At 54.7% G+C, this 12720-nt stretch overlaps 1 protein-coding gene across 1 annotated transcript; it reads right to left on the reverse strand.

Annotated features, from left to right (window-relative positions):
• Positions 1 to 7077: 7077 nt before the first annotated feature.
• HELT (helt bHLH transcription factor) lies at positions 7078 to 8745 on the reverse strand. The gene is made up of 3 exons (XM_045587479.1): positions 8373 to 8745; positions 8076 to 8172; positions 7078 to 7710 (listed from the first exon to the last, which is right to left on the reverse strand). The coding sequence occupies exons 1-3, from the start codon at positions 8388 to 8390 to the stop codon at positions 7241 to 7243; spliced, it is 585 nt and encodes a 194-aa protein (XP_045443435.1). The 5' UTR covers positions 8391 to 8745; the 3' UTR covers positions 7078 to 7240.
• Between the last annotated feature and the right edge of the window lie 3975 nt (positions 8746 to 12720).

Below are 12720 nucleotides of genomic sequence, written 5' to 3' on the forward strand. Positions count from 1 at the left end.
AGAAGTTATTGGGAAGATGATATTGGGGGACGGGGGGTGGGAAGATGGAGGTATCAGGGAAAGCTTTCCAAAAGAGCCATGCCTACATCATTCAGGGGAAGGTGGGATTTGCCAGGTAAGGAAGAGAGGGGAGGTGATTGGGATGGTGGTGGAATGAACTAGAAGAAAGGAAAGAGCCTATGCCAAGCAGGGGAGAGCTTGGCAAGTTTAGGCAATGACAAGCATTTTGGAAGACAGAATTGTAAGGGGTCAGAAGAGGCAAGTTAGTTAGACCCAGTGACCCTTACTGTTCAGGAAGGCCAAGTTTACAGGAAGGGTGTTGTACGTACGGAGAGCGGTGATGTAGCAGCACACGTCTCGAAATACGGGTAGCCCCACTGAAGACTCACATCCCAGGCTTCCGATTCTTCTCTTAGGGGGGGCAGTTACCGGATGACCGGGGAAGAATTCGGGAACTTGATGCCTCTCATGCCGCATGGACCAGCAGGGCAGACGTGAAGATGCTTTGACTGGCCTGTGCCTCAGCCTGAATGAATGTGACGGGAGAGCCGGGAAGCAGTGGGAGGTGAGTCAGTTCTAGAGACTAAAGAGAATGAGATACCTGCTTGTGCTCACTCCTACCAGGACCCATGTTTTAAAAAGAGGAGATTAAAAATCACTCAGGTTATGTGCATGCCTGGACTGTCTTTCAAAGGGAACATTTAAAAACTGGAAATGGTGGTTGTTTCCTAGGAGGGGCACTGGGTGGGTGGGCAGAAGGGGCAGGGGACTCCTCACTATGGACCCTTCGTACTTCTAACATTTTACACCATATTTATGGATTAGTATTTAAAACTTATTTTAAATAGTGTGTCCATAGAAAGGTTTTAAGGAACACATTCAGAATCTTAGAGCTGATATCTAGATGGTGGGATTATAGGTGCTTTTGAATTCTCTTTGTACTTTTCATTGTGTTTCCAACATTCTTCAGTGAGCATATATTGCTTCTGTCATTAGTTTGTGATAGTTATTTTTTTAACCTGAATTTTAGGGACTGTATTTTGGGACCTCCAACTGTCCAATTTTGAGGTCCTGGAGGACCTCAACTTTATACAGGTAGAGGAGAGTATTTCTAAACTTAGATCCAAACCATATGTTCTAAGAAAGTGTGAACATATTCCTGATGATGGCAGCTGTTGCCTAGGAGGAAGGGAACTGGACTTAAAAGCAAACATATTCTAGTTCAAATCCTAGGCCTGCCAGAGTATAGTCACATGACTTTGGAGGAACTCTCAGTATGACTGATGTGCATCTTGGGTAGTGTTGAGGAACGAGGCCTGAGAAGTATGCAGTGGGAAGACCTGAAAAAGAGCTCTGACTTTGTCCTGAGAGTAATGGGCAGGCATTGGATAATTCCAAACAGAGGCCTTTCAGATATGTTGTAGGAAAAAGCCACTCTTGCGGCTATGTTGAAAATGAATTCGAAGAAGCAAAATGGAGGCTGGAGGATTGGTAGGAAGCTGAAGAGGGACATTGGCAGCCTGGTCTGTGGCAAAAGAGATGGAAATGAATGGATTCAATAGATAGGAGGTAAGATCAACAAGATGATGACTCTTTGGATATGGAGTTTTGGAGAAGGGAGAGAGGCTGCTCAAGGGATAGGGGTGAATCAAGGAGTGGCAGATTGAGTCTACCTGGAGTGAGGATAGATCTGGAAATAAGGTCACAGTGGTTTCCTTTCTATTGCAGTGGCATGGCTTTGCCTCGATTAATGGCCCCAAAAGAATCCTTCAGGATAACTGGAGCCTAACCTAAAACAGAGAGAAAAAAGCTGGTGATTAGGTGAACGAGGGCAGGTAGAGAAAGGAGAGAAGGTGAGGAAACATTTATGGTTTGATATATTTATTTGGGAAGGAGGAGTTTGTACAATAACTTTCTCTCCTGTTAGCACCAGGGTGACTGGGAGACCCTACAGAGGGTTTTTAAGAAGCTAACATGTCGATAGTAGTGACTGCCTTTCCTCCCCAGAATTCAGGTCAGCGCTTAAGGTCAGCCAAGTCCTCCTTTATATGAGGCTTATCAGGGCCTGACAAAGTATGGCCAGGAGTTAGATGGGAAAATAGACCCCAAATCCTTTTTGGAAAGAAGCTTGCAAACCACAGCCCACACCTGATGCCCCAAACCTCTACCAGGTGTAAACAGAAGGCCATCATATTAGTACATCCTCTTTACCTCAATCACTTGGTTACTCCCTGCAAAACTGTCCTCATAGAGAGTCATTTGATGCTTTCTGGGCATACCTGTTTCCTAAACCCCATTATCCAACCCAAAGCATGTTCAGCCTTCCGGTGTCTCTTCCTGTCACTCATAATTGGAAGGCTTTGGCATTGTGGTCTCACTGTTAAGTGTTCTTTTATACCAAGGAACCAGCTATAAAATCCTACTTCCGGTAGTTTTTAGAGATTACCTTCTCTACTTTCAATTATAGTTTAAGAACTTCTTAGATCACCTTCTTCCTTCTGGAATTCATGATACAGTGATGACATGCCTTCCCCCGCAGCCTCTCCTCACCACTCATATTTGGGCCATCATCAGACTAGGGTTTAGGTTCAGAATAATTATTATTCAGTTCTAATTTGACAGTTCCAGGGCTTCCAGAAATATGGTAGTCAGAATGTCTCATTATAGTCATAAAGCTTTAAGTGCTATATTTTATTGACTCTTGCTTTTAAGCTACACATAATAAATGAGGCTAGTTGGGAATAGAGAGAGCGAAAGGTGCCCAGATGCCCATTTCTTTTGTGGCCCTTTCACCTGGCACCCTCTCCCCGTAGCTCAGCCCAGAGTTCCTGCTCCAAGTTCCCACCACCCTCTTCTATGGTTTGAGTAACTTTCCTGCTATCTCCCCGATCCCATAACACTATCCGCTGCCACCCTTATGCTCTGCTTCAGCTCTTCCTACCAGGGAGAGGCTTTGTCCAAGTTTATAATGGGACAGATGTGCAGACCTTCATCATGACAGCCGCCCGTCTTCCAAGCGAGCTGGAAATAGAAGGGTCCCTCCAGCTATAGCCTAGCAGTGATTTTGTGTGGGCAGCCCTTTCCTTGGCCCAGTTTGTCCATCATGTGCACACTTGTGTACACTGGCAGGCATCCTGTGCACACACACATGTAGGCAGTCCTGGACTTGTGCCACCTGATGGATGCAGGCAAATGCCTGTGTCTTCCTCCCAGCTGCACACGTGTAGGCACCCAGGTCCTGGGGTTTAGGATATTCAATAAATAAAGTAATTTTTTCTCCCGTCAGTGCTTAGAATTATTAGAGATGTAGAAATCAGGTGGAGATAAAAATGTCTATTTTGCAACTGAGTGGGGCTGTGACTTCACTCTGCAGAGAGAGAGAGATTGCAGCATTTCATGTCAGATTAAACTCAATCTTAAAAAAGCACAGGAAGCTGGAAATCTCCCCAGCAGCCCAGAGGGAACTCTTGCTTGCTTCCTGTGGGCAGGTTCACACCCAGAGAGGAAGGGGCAGAGGTGAGCATGCCTGGGTCTGCCTTCTGAACACCCCAGTCAGGTGGCTGAGGAATAGAGGAGGGCTGCTGAGAGATGCTAAGAGTTATTGCTGTAGTGATCTCTGTCCACATGGGACACATACGACTACATGGATAAATCCCTACACCTGGCCCCAGGTCCATGGGGAATCAGGTGTCTGGAACTGAGCAGTCAGAAAATGAGTTAGAATCAGAGCTGGAGGCCAAGTGGAAAGGGAGTGAGACTTAGGGGACAGGCTCCGGAACTGGACTTCTGCAGCCGAGTTCCACCCTCACCAAGACTTGGGTCTAGATCCCAAAGTGGAGCAGCCAGCTGATGAGTGGAATAGATAAAAAGGACCCGAGTGGGGGGAAATAGAGAGAAAGCTGAAAAGAGCATGCAGCTGCCATAGGAAGTATCATTAGTAAATACTGAATTAGTTCCTTTACTCCATCCTATATAATAAAAGCCTAATATGCTGAATGTTTGGTCATCTGGTCAGTCGTTCAGCCACAACGCAGGATGTGCAGACTGTTCAGCAGATGACTGGGTGGCTGCACGGGTACTTCCCAGTTTCTGCCGAAGAGGGGAGGGAAAAGAGGCAGAAACAAGAGATCGACGGGAGATGCAGGATCCTAAGCCCAGCACCACTGGGCACTGTAGTCAGCCGTTGCACAAGTCTGTTTATTGGGCTCCTAACTGCATGCCCCTTATCTCCTTCCCTTTCTTGGTGTGTTACTCTGTGCAGACACACCCATCCCAGGTTTCTGGGAATCCGTACCTGTGGGGGGTCAGGTAGGCACTTACATCCCTGCTTCTCCACCTTCCTTGCCTGGCATCTCGCAGCCTAGACAGGAGGCCCCACCATATGCGATATGTGCGCTGTGTTTGTCCAACACGCTTGGAAGCACAAGTGAGCTCTGTATTACCGCCCTCGGCTGGGGTGCCTGGCAGCGCCTCCTTCTCGCCCTGCAGAGCCACAGGACACACCCAGAGACAGCCCTCCGCTTTGTTCCTCCGCCCCTGGAGAAAACCTTTGATTTCATGGGGCGATTATTTTTCTTCCTGCCCACTCAAGGATGAAGCTCAAGAAGCAAGAGGTCGCCCCTTTCAGAGGCACCACAATGGTCACCTCCAGCCAAAGCCACGGTTTTTGTTATTTCTGGGTTCGGCGGAGCCTCTCTTGGAAACCATTACTATACAACTTACTTAAAAGAAAGAGTGGAGGGATTGGGCCTGAGAGACTCAGACGGAGGGGGAGGAGCTGGGGGGCTTGGGACCGAAAGGCTGGAAGCAATGTGTTGTCCGAGAAAGTACAGGAAGGACACTTTAAAGCGTCTCTCCGATTTGAATCAAGGCCATTTTGTAGTTACATTTTGAACCTTTTGCAAAGTAAAAGTACTCCACGTTTGACTTTTAGGCAAGCCTGGAGAATTGGAACTTTGGATGAAGGTTTCAGAAAAGGACAACACACACACACACACACACACACACACACACACACACGAAGGGGGAAGGAAGGGGAGGGAGACTTTTATCCTAAAGTCATTGTAAATCCAAAGCAGGGTTTTATCCTCTGCAGTTAAATGAGAAAGAAAAAAAAAATCAAGAATACCAACATTGGAGATACAAAGACTGTCATGGGCCAGTGGAAGTTTGCAGAATTATATGTAAATGGCCCCAGTTTCTTACTGTGGTGGCCTGTGCGTTTCCAGAGCTAATCCCAGAGAGAAAATCTACTTAGCAAAAGGAAGTTTTGTCTAATTTGGTTAACAGTTGAGAAGTGACAAAAATGCTGAATATATTAATAATTTATATTTCCAGGGTAACACTATATCGGTAATGCTTTGCTGCCGGGGGAATTCAGACGGGCTTAATGCTCCGATGAGAAAAGACTGAGAGGCCCTCCTTGGATTCTGTGCCCCGCGCCGAGGAAAATGGGTGTAAGACATGTGTCCCAATAATAGGCGCCGAGCATGCTCCCATTTTGCTGGATTTGTGTCCGCCCCATATTGCTCCGTGTGTATTTGTTATCCAGAAGGCCTCCTGCCCTTACACTCACTTTCGTGCTCCAGCTGTATCAGTTCACGAAGGAAGAGATATTGGTTTGAACATCACATTTTAGGGAATGTGCTGCAGCGACATGGAGTGCATGGAAGGACAAGAACCACTTATAAGACCTTTTCTAAAGTTTATAATTTCCCCGCCCCGCCCCCAACAAAAACAACAACAACACATACACACTTAGGTTCAGTGTATGCGCAACGGGATGTAATGAGGCGGTTTGTTTGGTCCTGCCTCTGTATAATCAAGGTTGATGGTTTACAAATTGCAGGTCATCCTCTTCCATGACCTCAGTAAACAGCGCAGGTCAGAGCTCCCTTAAGCCCTGTCCACAGAGACGGAATAAGCTAATTATCGTCCTCCAGCTAATCTGGGGGGAGACGGACCATCCCAGTGGAGCTACACGGCCCCTGGACACAGGGAAACCTGCTACATCATTTCGAATTCTTTATGTAATTGGCATCAAAGCTAACGGGGTCAAAAAGAAAAGATGGAACAAAGAAAAGGATCAATAACAGGGAAACATTTAACCCCCCACAAACACAACTCTAGCTAATGGGGCACCTTATTGAATTCTGTCCATTTACATAAAACCACAGCCAGGCTTACTCTGCTTGGCTTAGAAAAATGTGAGCTTAGCTCGCTATTTTAGACGAATCCCTGTTTTGTGGGTAAGGTGCAGATCCAACTGGAATTGAAAATCATAATCCCTTAAAGGTATATACCAACCAAGTCTCCCCCAGAAGGTCTAGTCCCAGACTTGCCAGTGTTCTGGGTGGAGCAGGAAGGTTAAATCCCTCTCCTTGCCCACCTCCTCTTGGGGGGGGCGGGGAACCTTTGCTTACAGGCCTGAGAACCTGAGCCCCAGGCCCTGGCACAGAGGGGGGATCTGCATAGTGGGGTGTGCAGAGGGGACAGCCCCTGGGAGCTCAGCTCCCAGCCTAGCGGTGCTGGCCTCTCCCTCCCCTCCGGCCCCCAATGCCCAGCTCCCTGGAAGCGAGCCCTCTGTGTGTAAAAGGCAATGCCAGCTTCTCTAAGCCCTCCGGAGCAGGGCTTAAAACAACGAAACAAAAATCTTCTTCGGATGTTGTAGAGACGGGTTATGGCTGTAACCATTCAGTGGGCCTGGGTGTCACCACTCTCCAGACCAGCGGGTGCCTACATCTGGGGCCTTGTCGTGGGTTAGGAAGGGCGGCCAGTCTGAGCTGGGCCAGTCCCCCAAAGCCAGTTCGGGGAGAGTCCTTGGACTTGCATTATCTGAGAGCCCAGTGCCCTGTTACTGTGTCTGCCCTTCTCCTAAGCAAATGCCCAGGATACATGTGGGGTGGGAGCGGTCTGCAGCCTCAGGGGAGCCTCAAAATCCAGTCCCCAAGCGACACCTCCATTTACCCCCCACCCCCCAGCTTCCCAAATCACTGAGGGCCATCACCTTGGCCCCTGGGAGTCCCACCTCCGAGGGTGGGATTGTGGAGGAGCAGAAGGTAAAGAAATCCATCTCGGTGGGTCTTTAACAGAAAACATTTATTGCCGGGAGATCTTCAGAAGACTTGGTTTGCCCTTGGCCTTCCCCATCCCCCGTTTGCTGGCGCCCTATATACATCTGTACAACATGCAGCGTCTCCTGAGCAGCGCAGCCCGGGCCCAGGGAAAGGGGCGACGGCTGTCAGAGAGCCTGGGGGTGCTGGGGTGGGTGCAGGCTGAGGCCGTTGGGGTGCGAGTGGCCGATCAGGCTGAGGTAGTGGCGGTCCAGGCCCTGCCCATGCGCCAGGAAGGGGCTGTGCGGCTGCGGGGGGCTGGGCAGCGCCGCGGGCGCGCCAGGCAGGTAGGGCGGCCAGGGGAGGGGCGCGGGGGCCGCCCCCTGCGGGAACGAGGCGGCCTCCCCGGGGCCGTGGCCCCCGAGCTCGGGCCCCGCGGGGTGCAGCGGGCAGGACAGATCGGGCTCCGGGAGGGGCCCCGGCGGCGGGAGGGCGGGCGCGGCGCCCAGGCGCGCCTTGGACTGCAGGAAGCCGAGGATGCGCGCGTACTCCGTGTCCCTGGCCTCCGGGCGCTCCACCGTGGTGAGGTAGTGCACCAGGTTCCGCATGCACTCGCGGTAGCCGTAGTGGAAGTAGTTGGCAAACTCGGCCAGCAGTTCTGCCGGAGGGGCGGGAGGTCACAGGCAGGAAGGACACTGGCGGCCCCTTCCCTCCGGGAGCCTCGGGCGGGCGCAGGCACCTCCCGCCACACGGTCTGGCCAGAGTCCCCATGGGTGCGCCTCCTCCCGCTCCCCAGTCCGGAGAAGGAAGAGAAGCAGCGGGGGCCTGCTTTCTCCTGAGGCCGACTCTGCCTCCCCACCTGAGAGGAGGCCACGGGAGCCAACCAGCCCAGAAACTCCAGCGCTGCCCGCTGGCTTCTGCAGGACCCGCCGCTCCGCTCCTGCGCCCTCTTACTCCTCCCGCCTCCCCGGGTGCGTGTGGCGCGCTCCCTGCCAGGCCTGGCTCTGCCCAGCCCGTGCCCACCTTTCTCCCTTCCCCGGGGAAAGTCCGCCGAGTGCAGCGCCCGCAGGTACTGGACGGTCATCTCCAGGATCTCCGCCTTCTCCAGCTTCCCGGAGGTCTGCAGGGGAGAGGGGTTCACCGCAGGCCGGCCCGACGGCGCGGGGCGCTCCGGAGAGGACTGGGAGGGCGCGGGGACCGGCGCCCCGGCCCGGGAGGGATGCTCCCGAACAGGCCCCCTCTGTCCCCGACCCCGGCATCAGGTGGCGGGCGGCCGCAGAGGGTCCCGGCATCTGGCACCTGCTCAGTGCCATACGTTACCTGCTTCGCCAGGGCCATGGGCACCGTCTTGCCCAGCTCGTTCAAACAGCGGTTAATGCGGTCCCTCCTCCGCTTTTCGATCACTTTGTGCGAAACTCGGGTTCTCTGCGAACAGAAGTTTGTGAATCTCCGGTGGCGTTACCCAGGGAGTGGGAATCCTATGGAAACCCCCTGACCACCGTCTGCCCAGCTCCCCTGCTGCCCAGGAGCTCGCCCTGCCCCGGGCGGGGTCCCTGCCTCTCATACTGGGATGGAACGAGCTCTGCCCTCTTCCTGCACCTGGGTGGGCGTTCCCTTCCAGCCTCCCTGCTCGCCGGGCTGCACCCCGAGCTGAGGGCCAAGGCTGAGGGGAGGTGGCCACTAGGCCTGGGCACTTCCCTCCATCCTCATCCCCTCCCCAGACCACTCAGAACTTCTCTCCAGGAGAGGTCACGCGTGGTCTGGTCCCTGCCCTCCGCCCAGCCGGGTGGCTACCCCTGCCCTCCGCCCAGCCAGTGGCCGCGGGGGAGTCAGTGCCCGGCATCGGAGCGCAGGAGCCTCAGCCGCAGCCACTCACTCTGCGCTCCTTGAGCTGGTGAGACATCCTGGGGAGCGCGCTCCGGAGAGGCAGGCGGGGCGCACCGGCCACTCTCCCCACTCTCCGCCTCTGCGCCTCCCCGGCCCCAGGTGGACTGCGGCTCCCCGCTCCGAGAGGTTGCTTATAAGGTGGCCCTCGGGGCTCCCGGCGCCTTCACGGGCTGAATGATGCCACAGGATTAGGGAGCTGCGTCGGAGGGATGCATGCATTCAAGATCAGTTTTAAAGAAGTTAAAAAAAAAAAATTAGCAGCCGAGGGGGGCCAGCTGGGGGTGGATCAGCTTTGTTAATCCACGTGGCCCTCCCAAGGACCCGTGATTGGCGGGGAGTGCCATTTGCATGGCAGCAGCGCGGCTGGAAAAGGAGGCGGCGGCTGGTGAGCGCCGGTGGCCAGGGGCGCGGGGCGCAGGGGCGCAGCCGGGGGGTGAGGACCCGCACACAACGGCGCCCCTCCTTCCGCCCCGCCGCCGGGGCTCACACCACGGCCTGTTTGCACATCCCGGCGCGCCGTGAAGCCTGTCCAGAGCCATCAGAGTAATTAAGTAAGCCTTTAATAGGCTGTTCCGCTGGGCTCCAGGCGGAGCCCATGGAGACGGAGGCGCCCCGTTTGTTCCCAGGCTTTTCTCACACGACTCGGTGACACGGCCGTCGCCCCCCGTTCTGTGGACGCCGCTTTATTCGCCCGGACCCCCGGCAGGTGTGGCCGCGGCTGGCACACGAGGCGCGGGCGCCGCCGCCCCTCCCGTCCGGTCCGCCTCTGGCACGCGGCGCGCCCCTGCTCCCCGGCCCCGGGCCCCAGCCCCCGGCCCCCGCTTTCTTTTCTCCCCTCTTCGCGGGGATGGGGGCCCGGGGGAGGGAGAGGAACAGGCTCAATTTGTAGCCTCTTATCCTGTACGAAAATGTCCATTGAAAAGTGTGAATGGTTTCCATCGGGCTCCATTTTAATAATGCCCGAGGGCGGGGGAGGAGAGGCGGGCGGGCGGGCCTGTGTGTGCCGTGGGAGGGGGTGGGGGAGGATTGGGGGGCAGCCCAGAGCAGAGGAGGAGGCCGAGAAGAAAAGGGGGCACGCAGCTGGCCCGCGCGAGCATTATGCGACGTCACCTGCGAGCGGGGGCGCCCGCAGACCCCTCTATTCATTTGCCTAATTTTGGTCAATTTAACAAACTTGAGGAGACATGGTTGCGGCTTTGTCAGGGAGGGCGAAGCCTTCTGATCGAATTAACAGCGTGTTTTGATCCGGTAAATGTCATTAGAAAGGGAGAAACAATCGCGCTCCCAGGGCTCTGAGCCATGCGCCCAAGTGGAGACGCCGGAGCGCACGGCTCCTTTGTGAGCCAGGGGCTGCCACAGGGAAACTTTTGTGCCCGCCCCTCGCCCACGTTTTTGACACAAAAAGGCATTATTTCATACTTGAATACGTCTAATCCAACGATTGTCTATGTTCTGCAAACATATTTTCGCAGCATTGTTCACTTTTTATGTCCCCCTTGCGCGGGCGCCTCTTCTGAGCGTTTGAGGGCCGCGGAGCGCAGACACTTTGGGCATCAATATTTGTCACCGCAAAGGGCCCCGCGGACGTGGGGAAGTTGATCTCTTTTTTATGGCTTTAGAGAGCGCCTATATGGGGAGGGGGGCGGAGAGAGGGAGGCACCAGCAGGAGCCGGGGAGGGCCCAAGGGGAGGAGGGGGAGGGCTCTCTGGCTGCGCCTCCGCCTCTGCCGCCGCCTGGATCCTCCGCCAGGGGCCGGGCTGGTCCCCCGCCGGCAGGGCTGGCTCCCAGGCTGCTGCCTCGGAGCCGCGTTCTGGGGGCTCCCAGCTTGCAGTGAGTGTGTGTGTTGTTGTGTGTGTGTGTGTGTGTGGGGGATACGGGGGGGGGCTTTCTTGCAGATGGAAGCTGTGAAAATGGCTTTGGTTTCATGACCTGACTTGGAGCCTGGGAGCTCTCGCGTCTTTCCAATCGCTTCCATTTGAGAAACCAGATGTCTCCGTAGACATTCCTCCCTGCTTTTCTGCTCTCCACCTCCCCTTCAGTCCTCTCTGCTGCTGACGGAGGGCCAGGCCCAGGCTCTCCCCTGAGCGTGGTCAGTTCTTTGCAGAGTCTGGTTTGGGGGAGCCCTGCTCTCCCCTGGGAACGGGGGAGCTCCCAGGGCGCAGAGGCCACCCCGGTGCCATGGGGGGCGCTGGGCCAGCGGGCATCCTGCCTGCCTGCCTCCGGCCCCGGAGGTGCTGGGCCCAGTCCGCACCCCAGGGTGCCCTCTCGTTCTGGCTTTCAGTCTGCTGGCGCAGTTTCTTTTCTCCTCGGTGCCAGGCCGGACACACCGCACCCTTCCACAGGTTGCTCTGCCGGCACGCCCGGTGCCCGCTCAGGGGTTGTCCGTTTCTGTGTATTCACTGGCACACAAAGGGATTAAACCAGAACCCCTATCGTCCGAATTAACCAACGTGAATGGGTAAAAGGGAACGCGCACGCCTCACCCCACCCCCCTGTGAAACCAGCGGACGGCCGGGGCGTTGATCCTCTTACCGCTGGTGTTAACCGCCAGCTGCAGGCACCGTCCATGCCCACGTCTCATTCTGTGCGAACTGGTTAATTTCCCTGTTTGCTGGGAGCTGGGCTCCGGGGCTAGCCCAGGGCTGCGAGTCCCCGTGTGTGTTTGGGGCTCCAGGGAACAGAAGGAGATGTGTGGGCGGAGGTGGGGTGGAGAGGAGGGTACCCTGGTGACGGTGATGTTCTGGGGCTGCAGCTCATGGGGGGGGGGGGGGGGCTGAGGACTCCTCTTCCCGGGCAGGTGAAGGGAAGGGTATTCTGTTTCTCCCTCCCCGGCCTGCAGGCTGGAGCCACAGGCAGTGCGGCTCGGGGACCCTCCTAGCCATCTCCTCCTTAGCCCTCCTCCTCTGATGGTGATAGTGTTCCTGACCTTAACCTTGTTTCCGCCCCAAATGAGGGCAGAGCAATGAAGAGCGGTTCAAATTCCAGCTCCACCACCTACAGGGCGAAGCTTTGGGCTGGTCACTGGATCTTGCTCTGCCTCAGTTTCCTCTTCTGTAAAATGGAGATAATTACTGTACCTGCAGGTCACAGGTGGCCACTGGCATGAAGTCAGCAAACATAGGCAAGACACCTAAAACCAGGTGTCCCTGCTCAACCAATGGTGTTATTTTGCATGGAAATCTCTTCCTGTTACATAAGCGGCTCTACAAGAGCAGTGTCTGTGGGGTCTGCAGTGTTGTATGGTATTTTCATATTTTTGAAGATATATTTCTATTGATGTCAGTGAGGAAGGGAGAGAGGGAGAGATAGAGAAACATCAATGATGAGAGAGAATCATTGATCGGCTGCTTCCTGCATGCCCCACACCAAGGACAGAGCCTGCAACCAGGAATCGAACTTAGAACCCTTCAGTCTGCAGGCCGACGCTCTATCCACTGAGCCAAACCAGCTAGGGCTATTTTCCTATCTTTATCTCATCACCAAGAAAGCTTCACTTTCCCTGAAAAAGTCACAGTAATTTCTTAAATTGACCAAAATCGGGCAAAGGAGCTCCTGGAAGCCCTTCCGCAGGTGCCATCACCCAGTGCTTGCTGGCCAGCGGTGCTCTCCCAGCGCGAGAGCCTGAGAAAGGCTCTCAGTGCGTAGCCTCTCTCCAGATGGTCACCTCAAGTGATTCAAACGGTAAGCATCGATGCCAAAGCAAAGCTGGGAAGGAAGACTACTTAGAAATTAGACAACGCGATGAAACATTAGTCAGCGTTTACACTCCTGGAGAGACGTG

Source organism: Pipistrellus kuhlii, unplaced genomic scaffold (genome assembly GCF_014108245.1).
Source record: "Pipistrellus kuhlii isolate mPipKuh1 unplaced genomic scaffold, mPipKuh1.p scaffold_m20_p_3, whole genome shotgun sequence".
Classification (NCBI taxonomy): Eukaryota; Metazoa; Chordata; class Mammalia; order Chiroptera; family Vespertilionidae; genus Pipistrellus; species Pipistrellus kuhlii.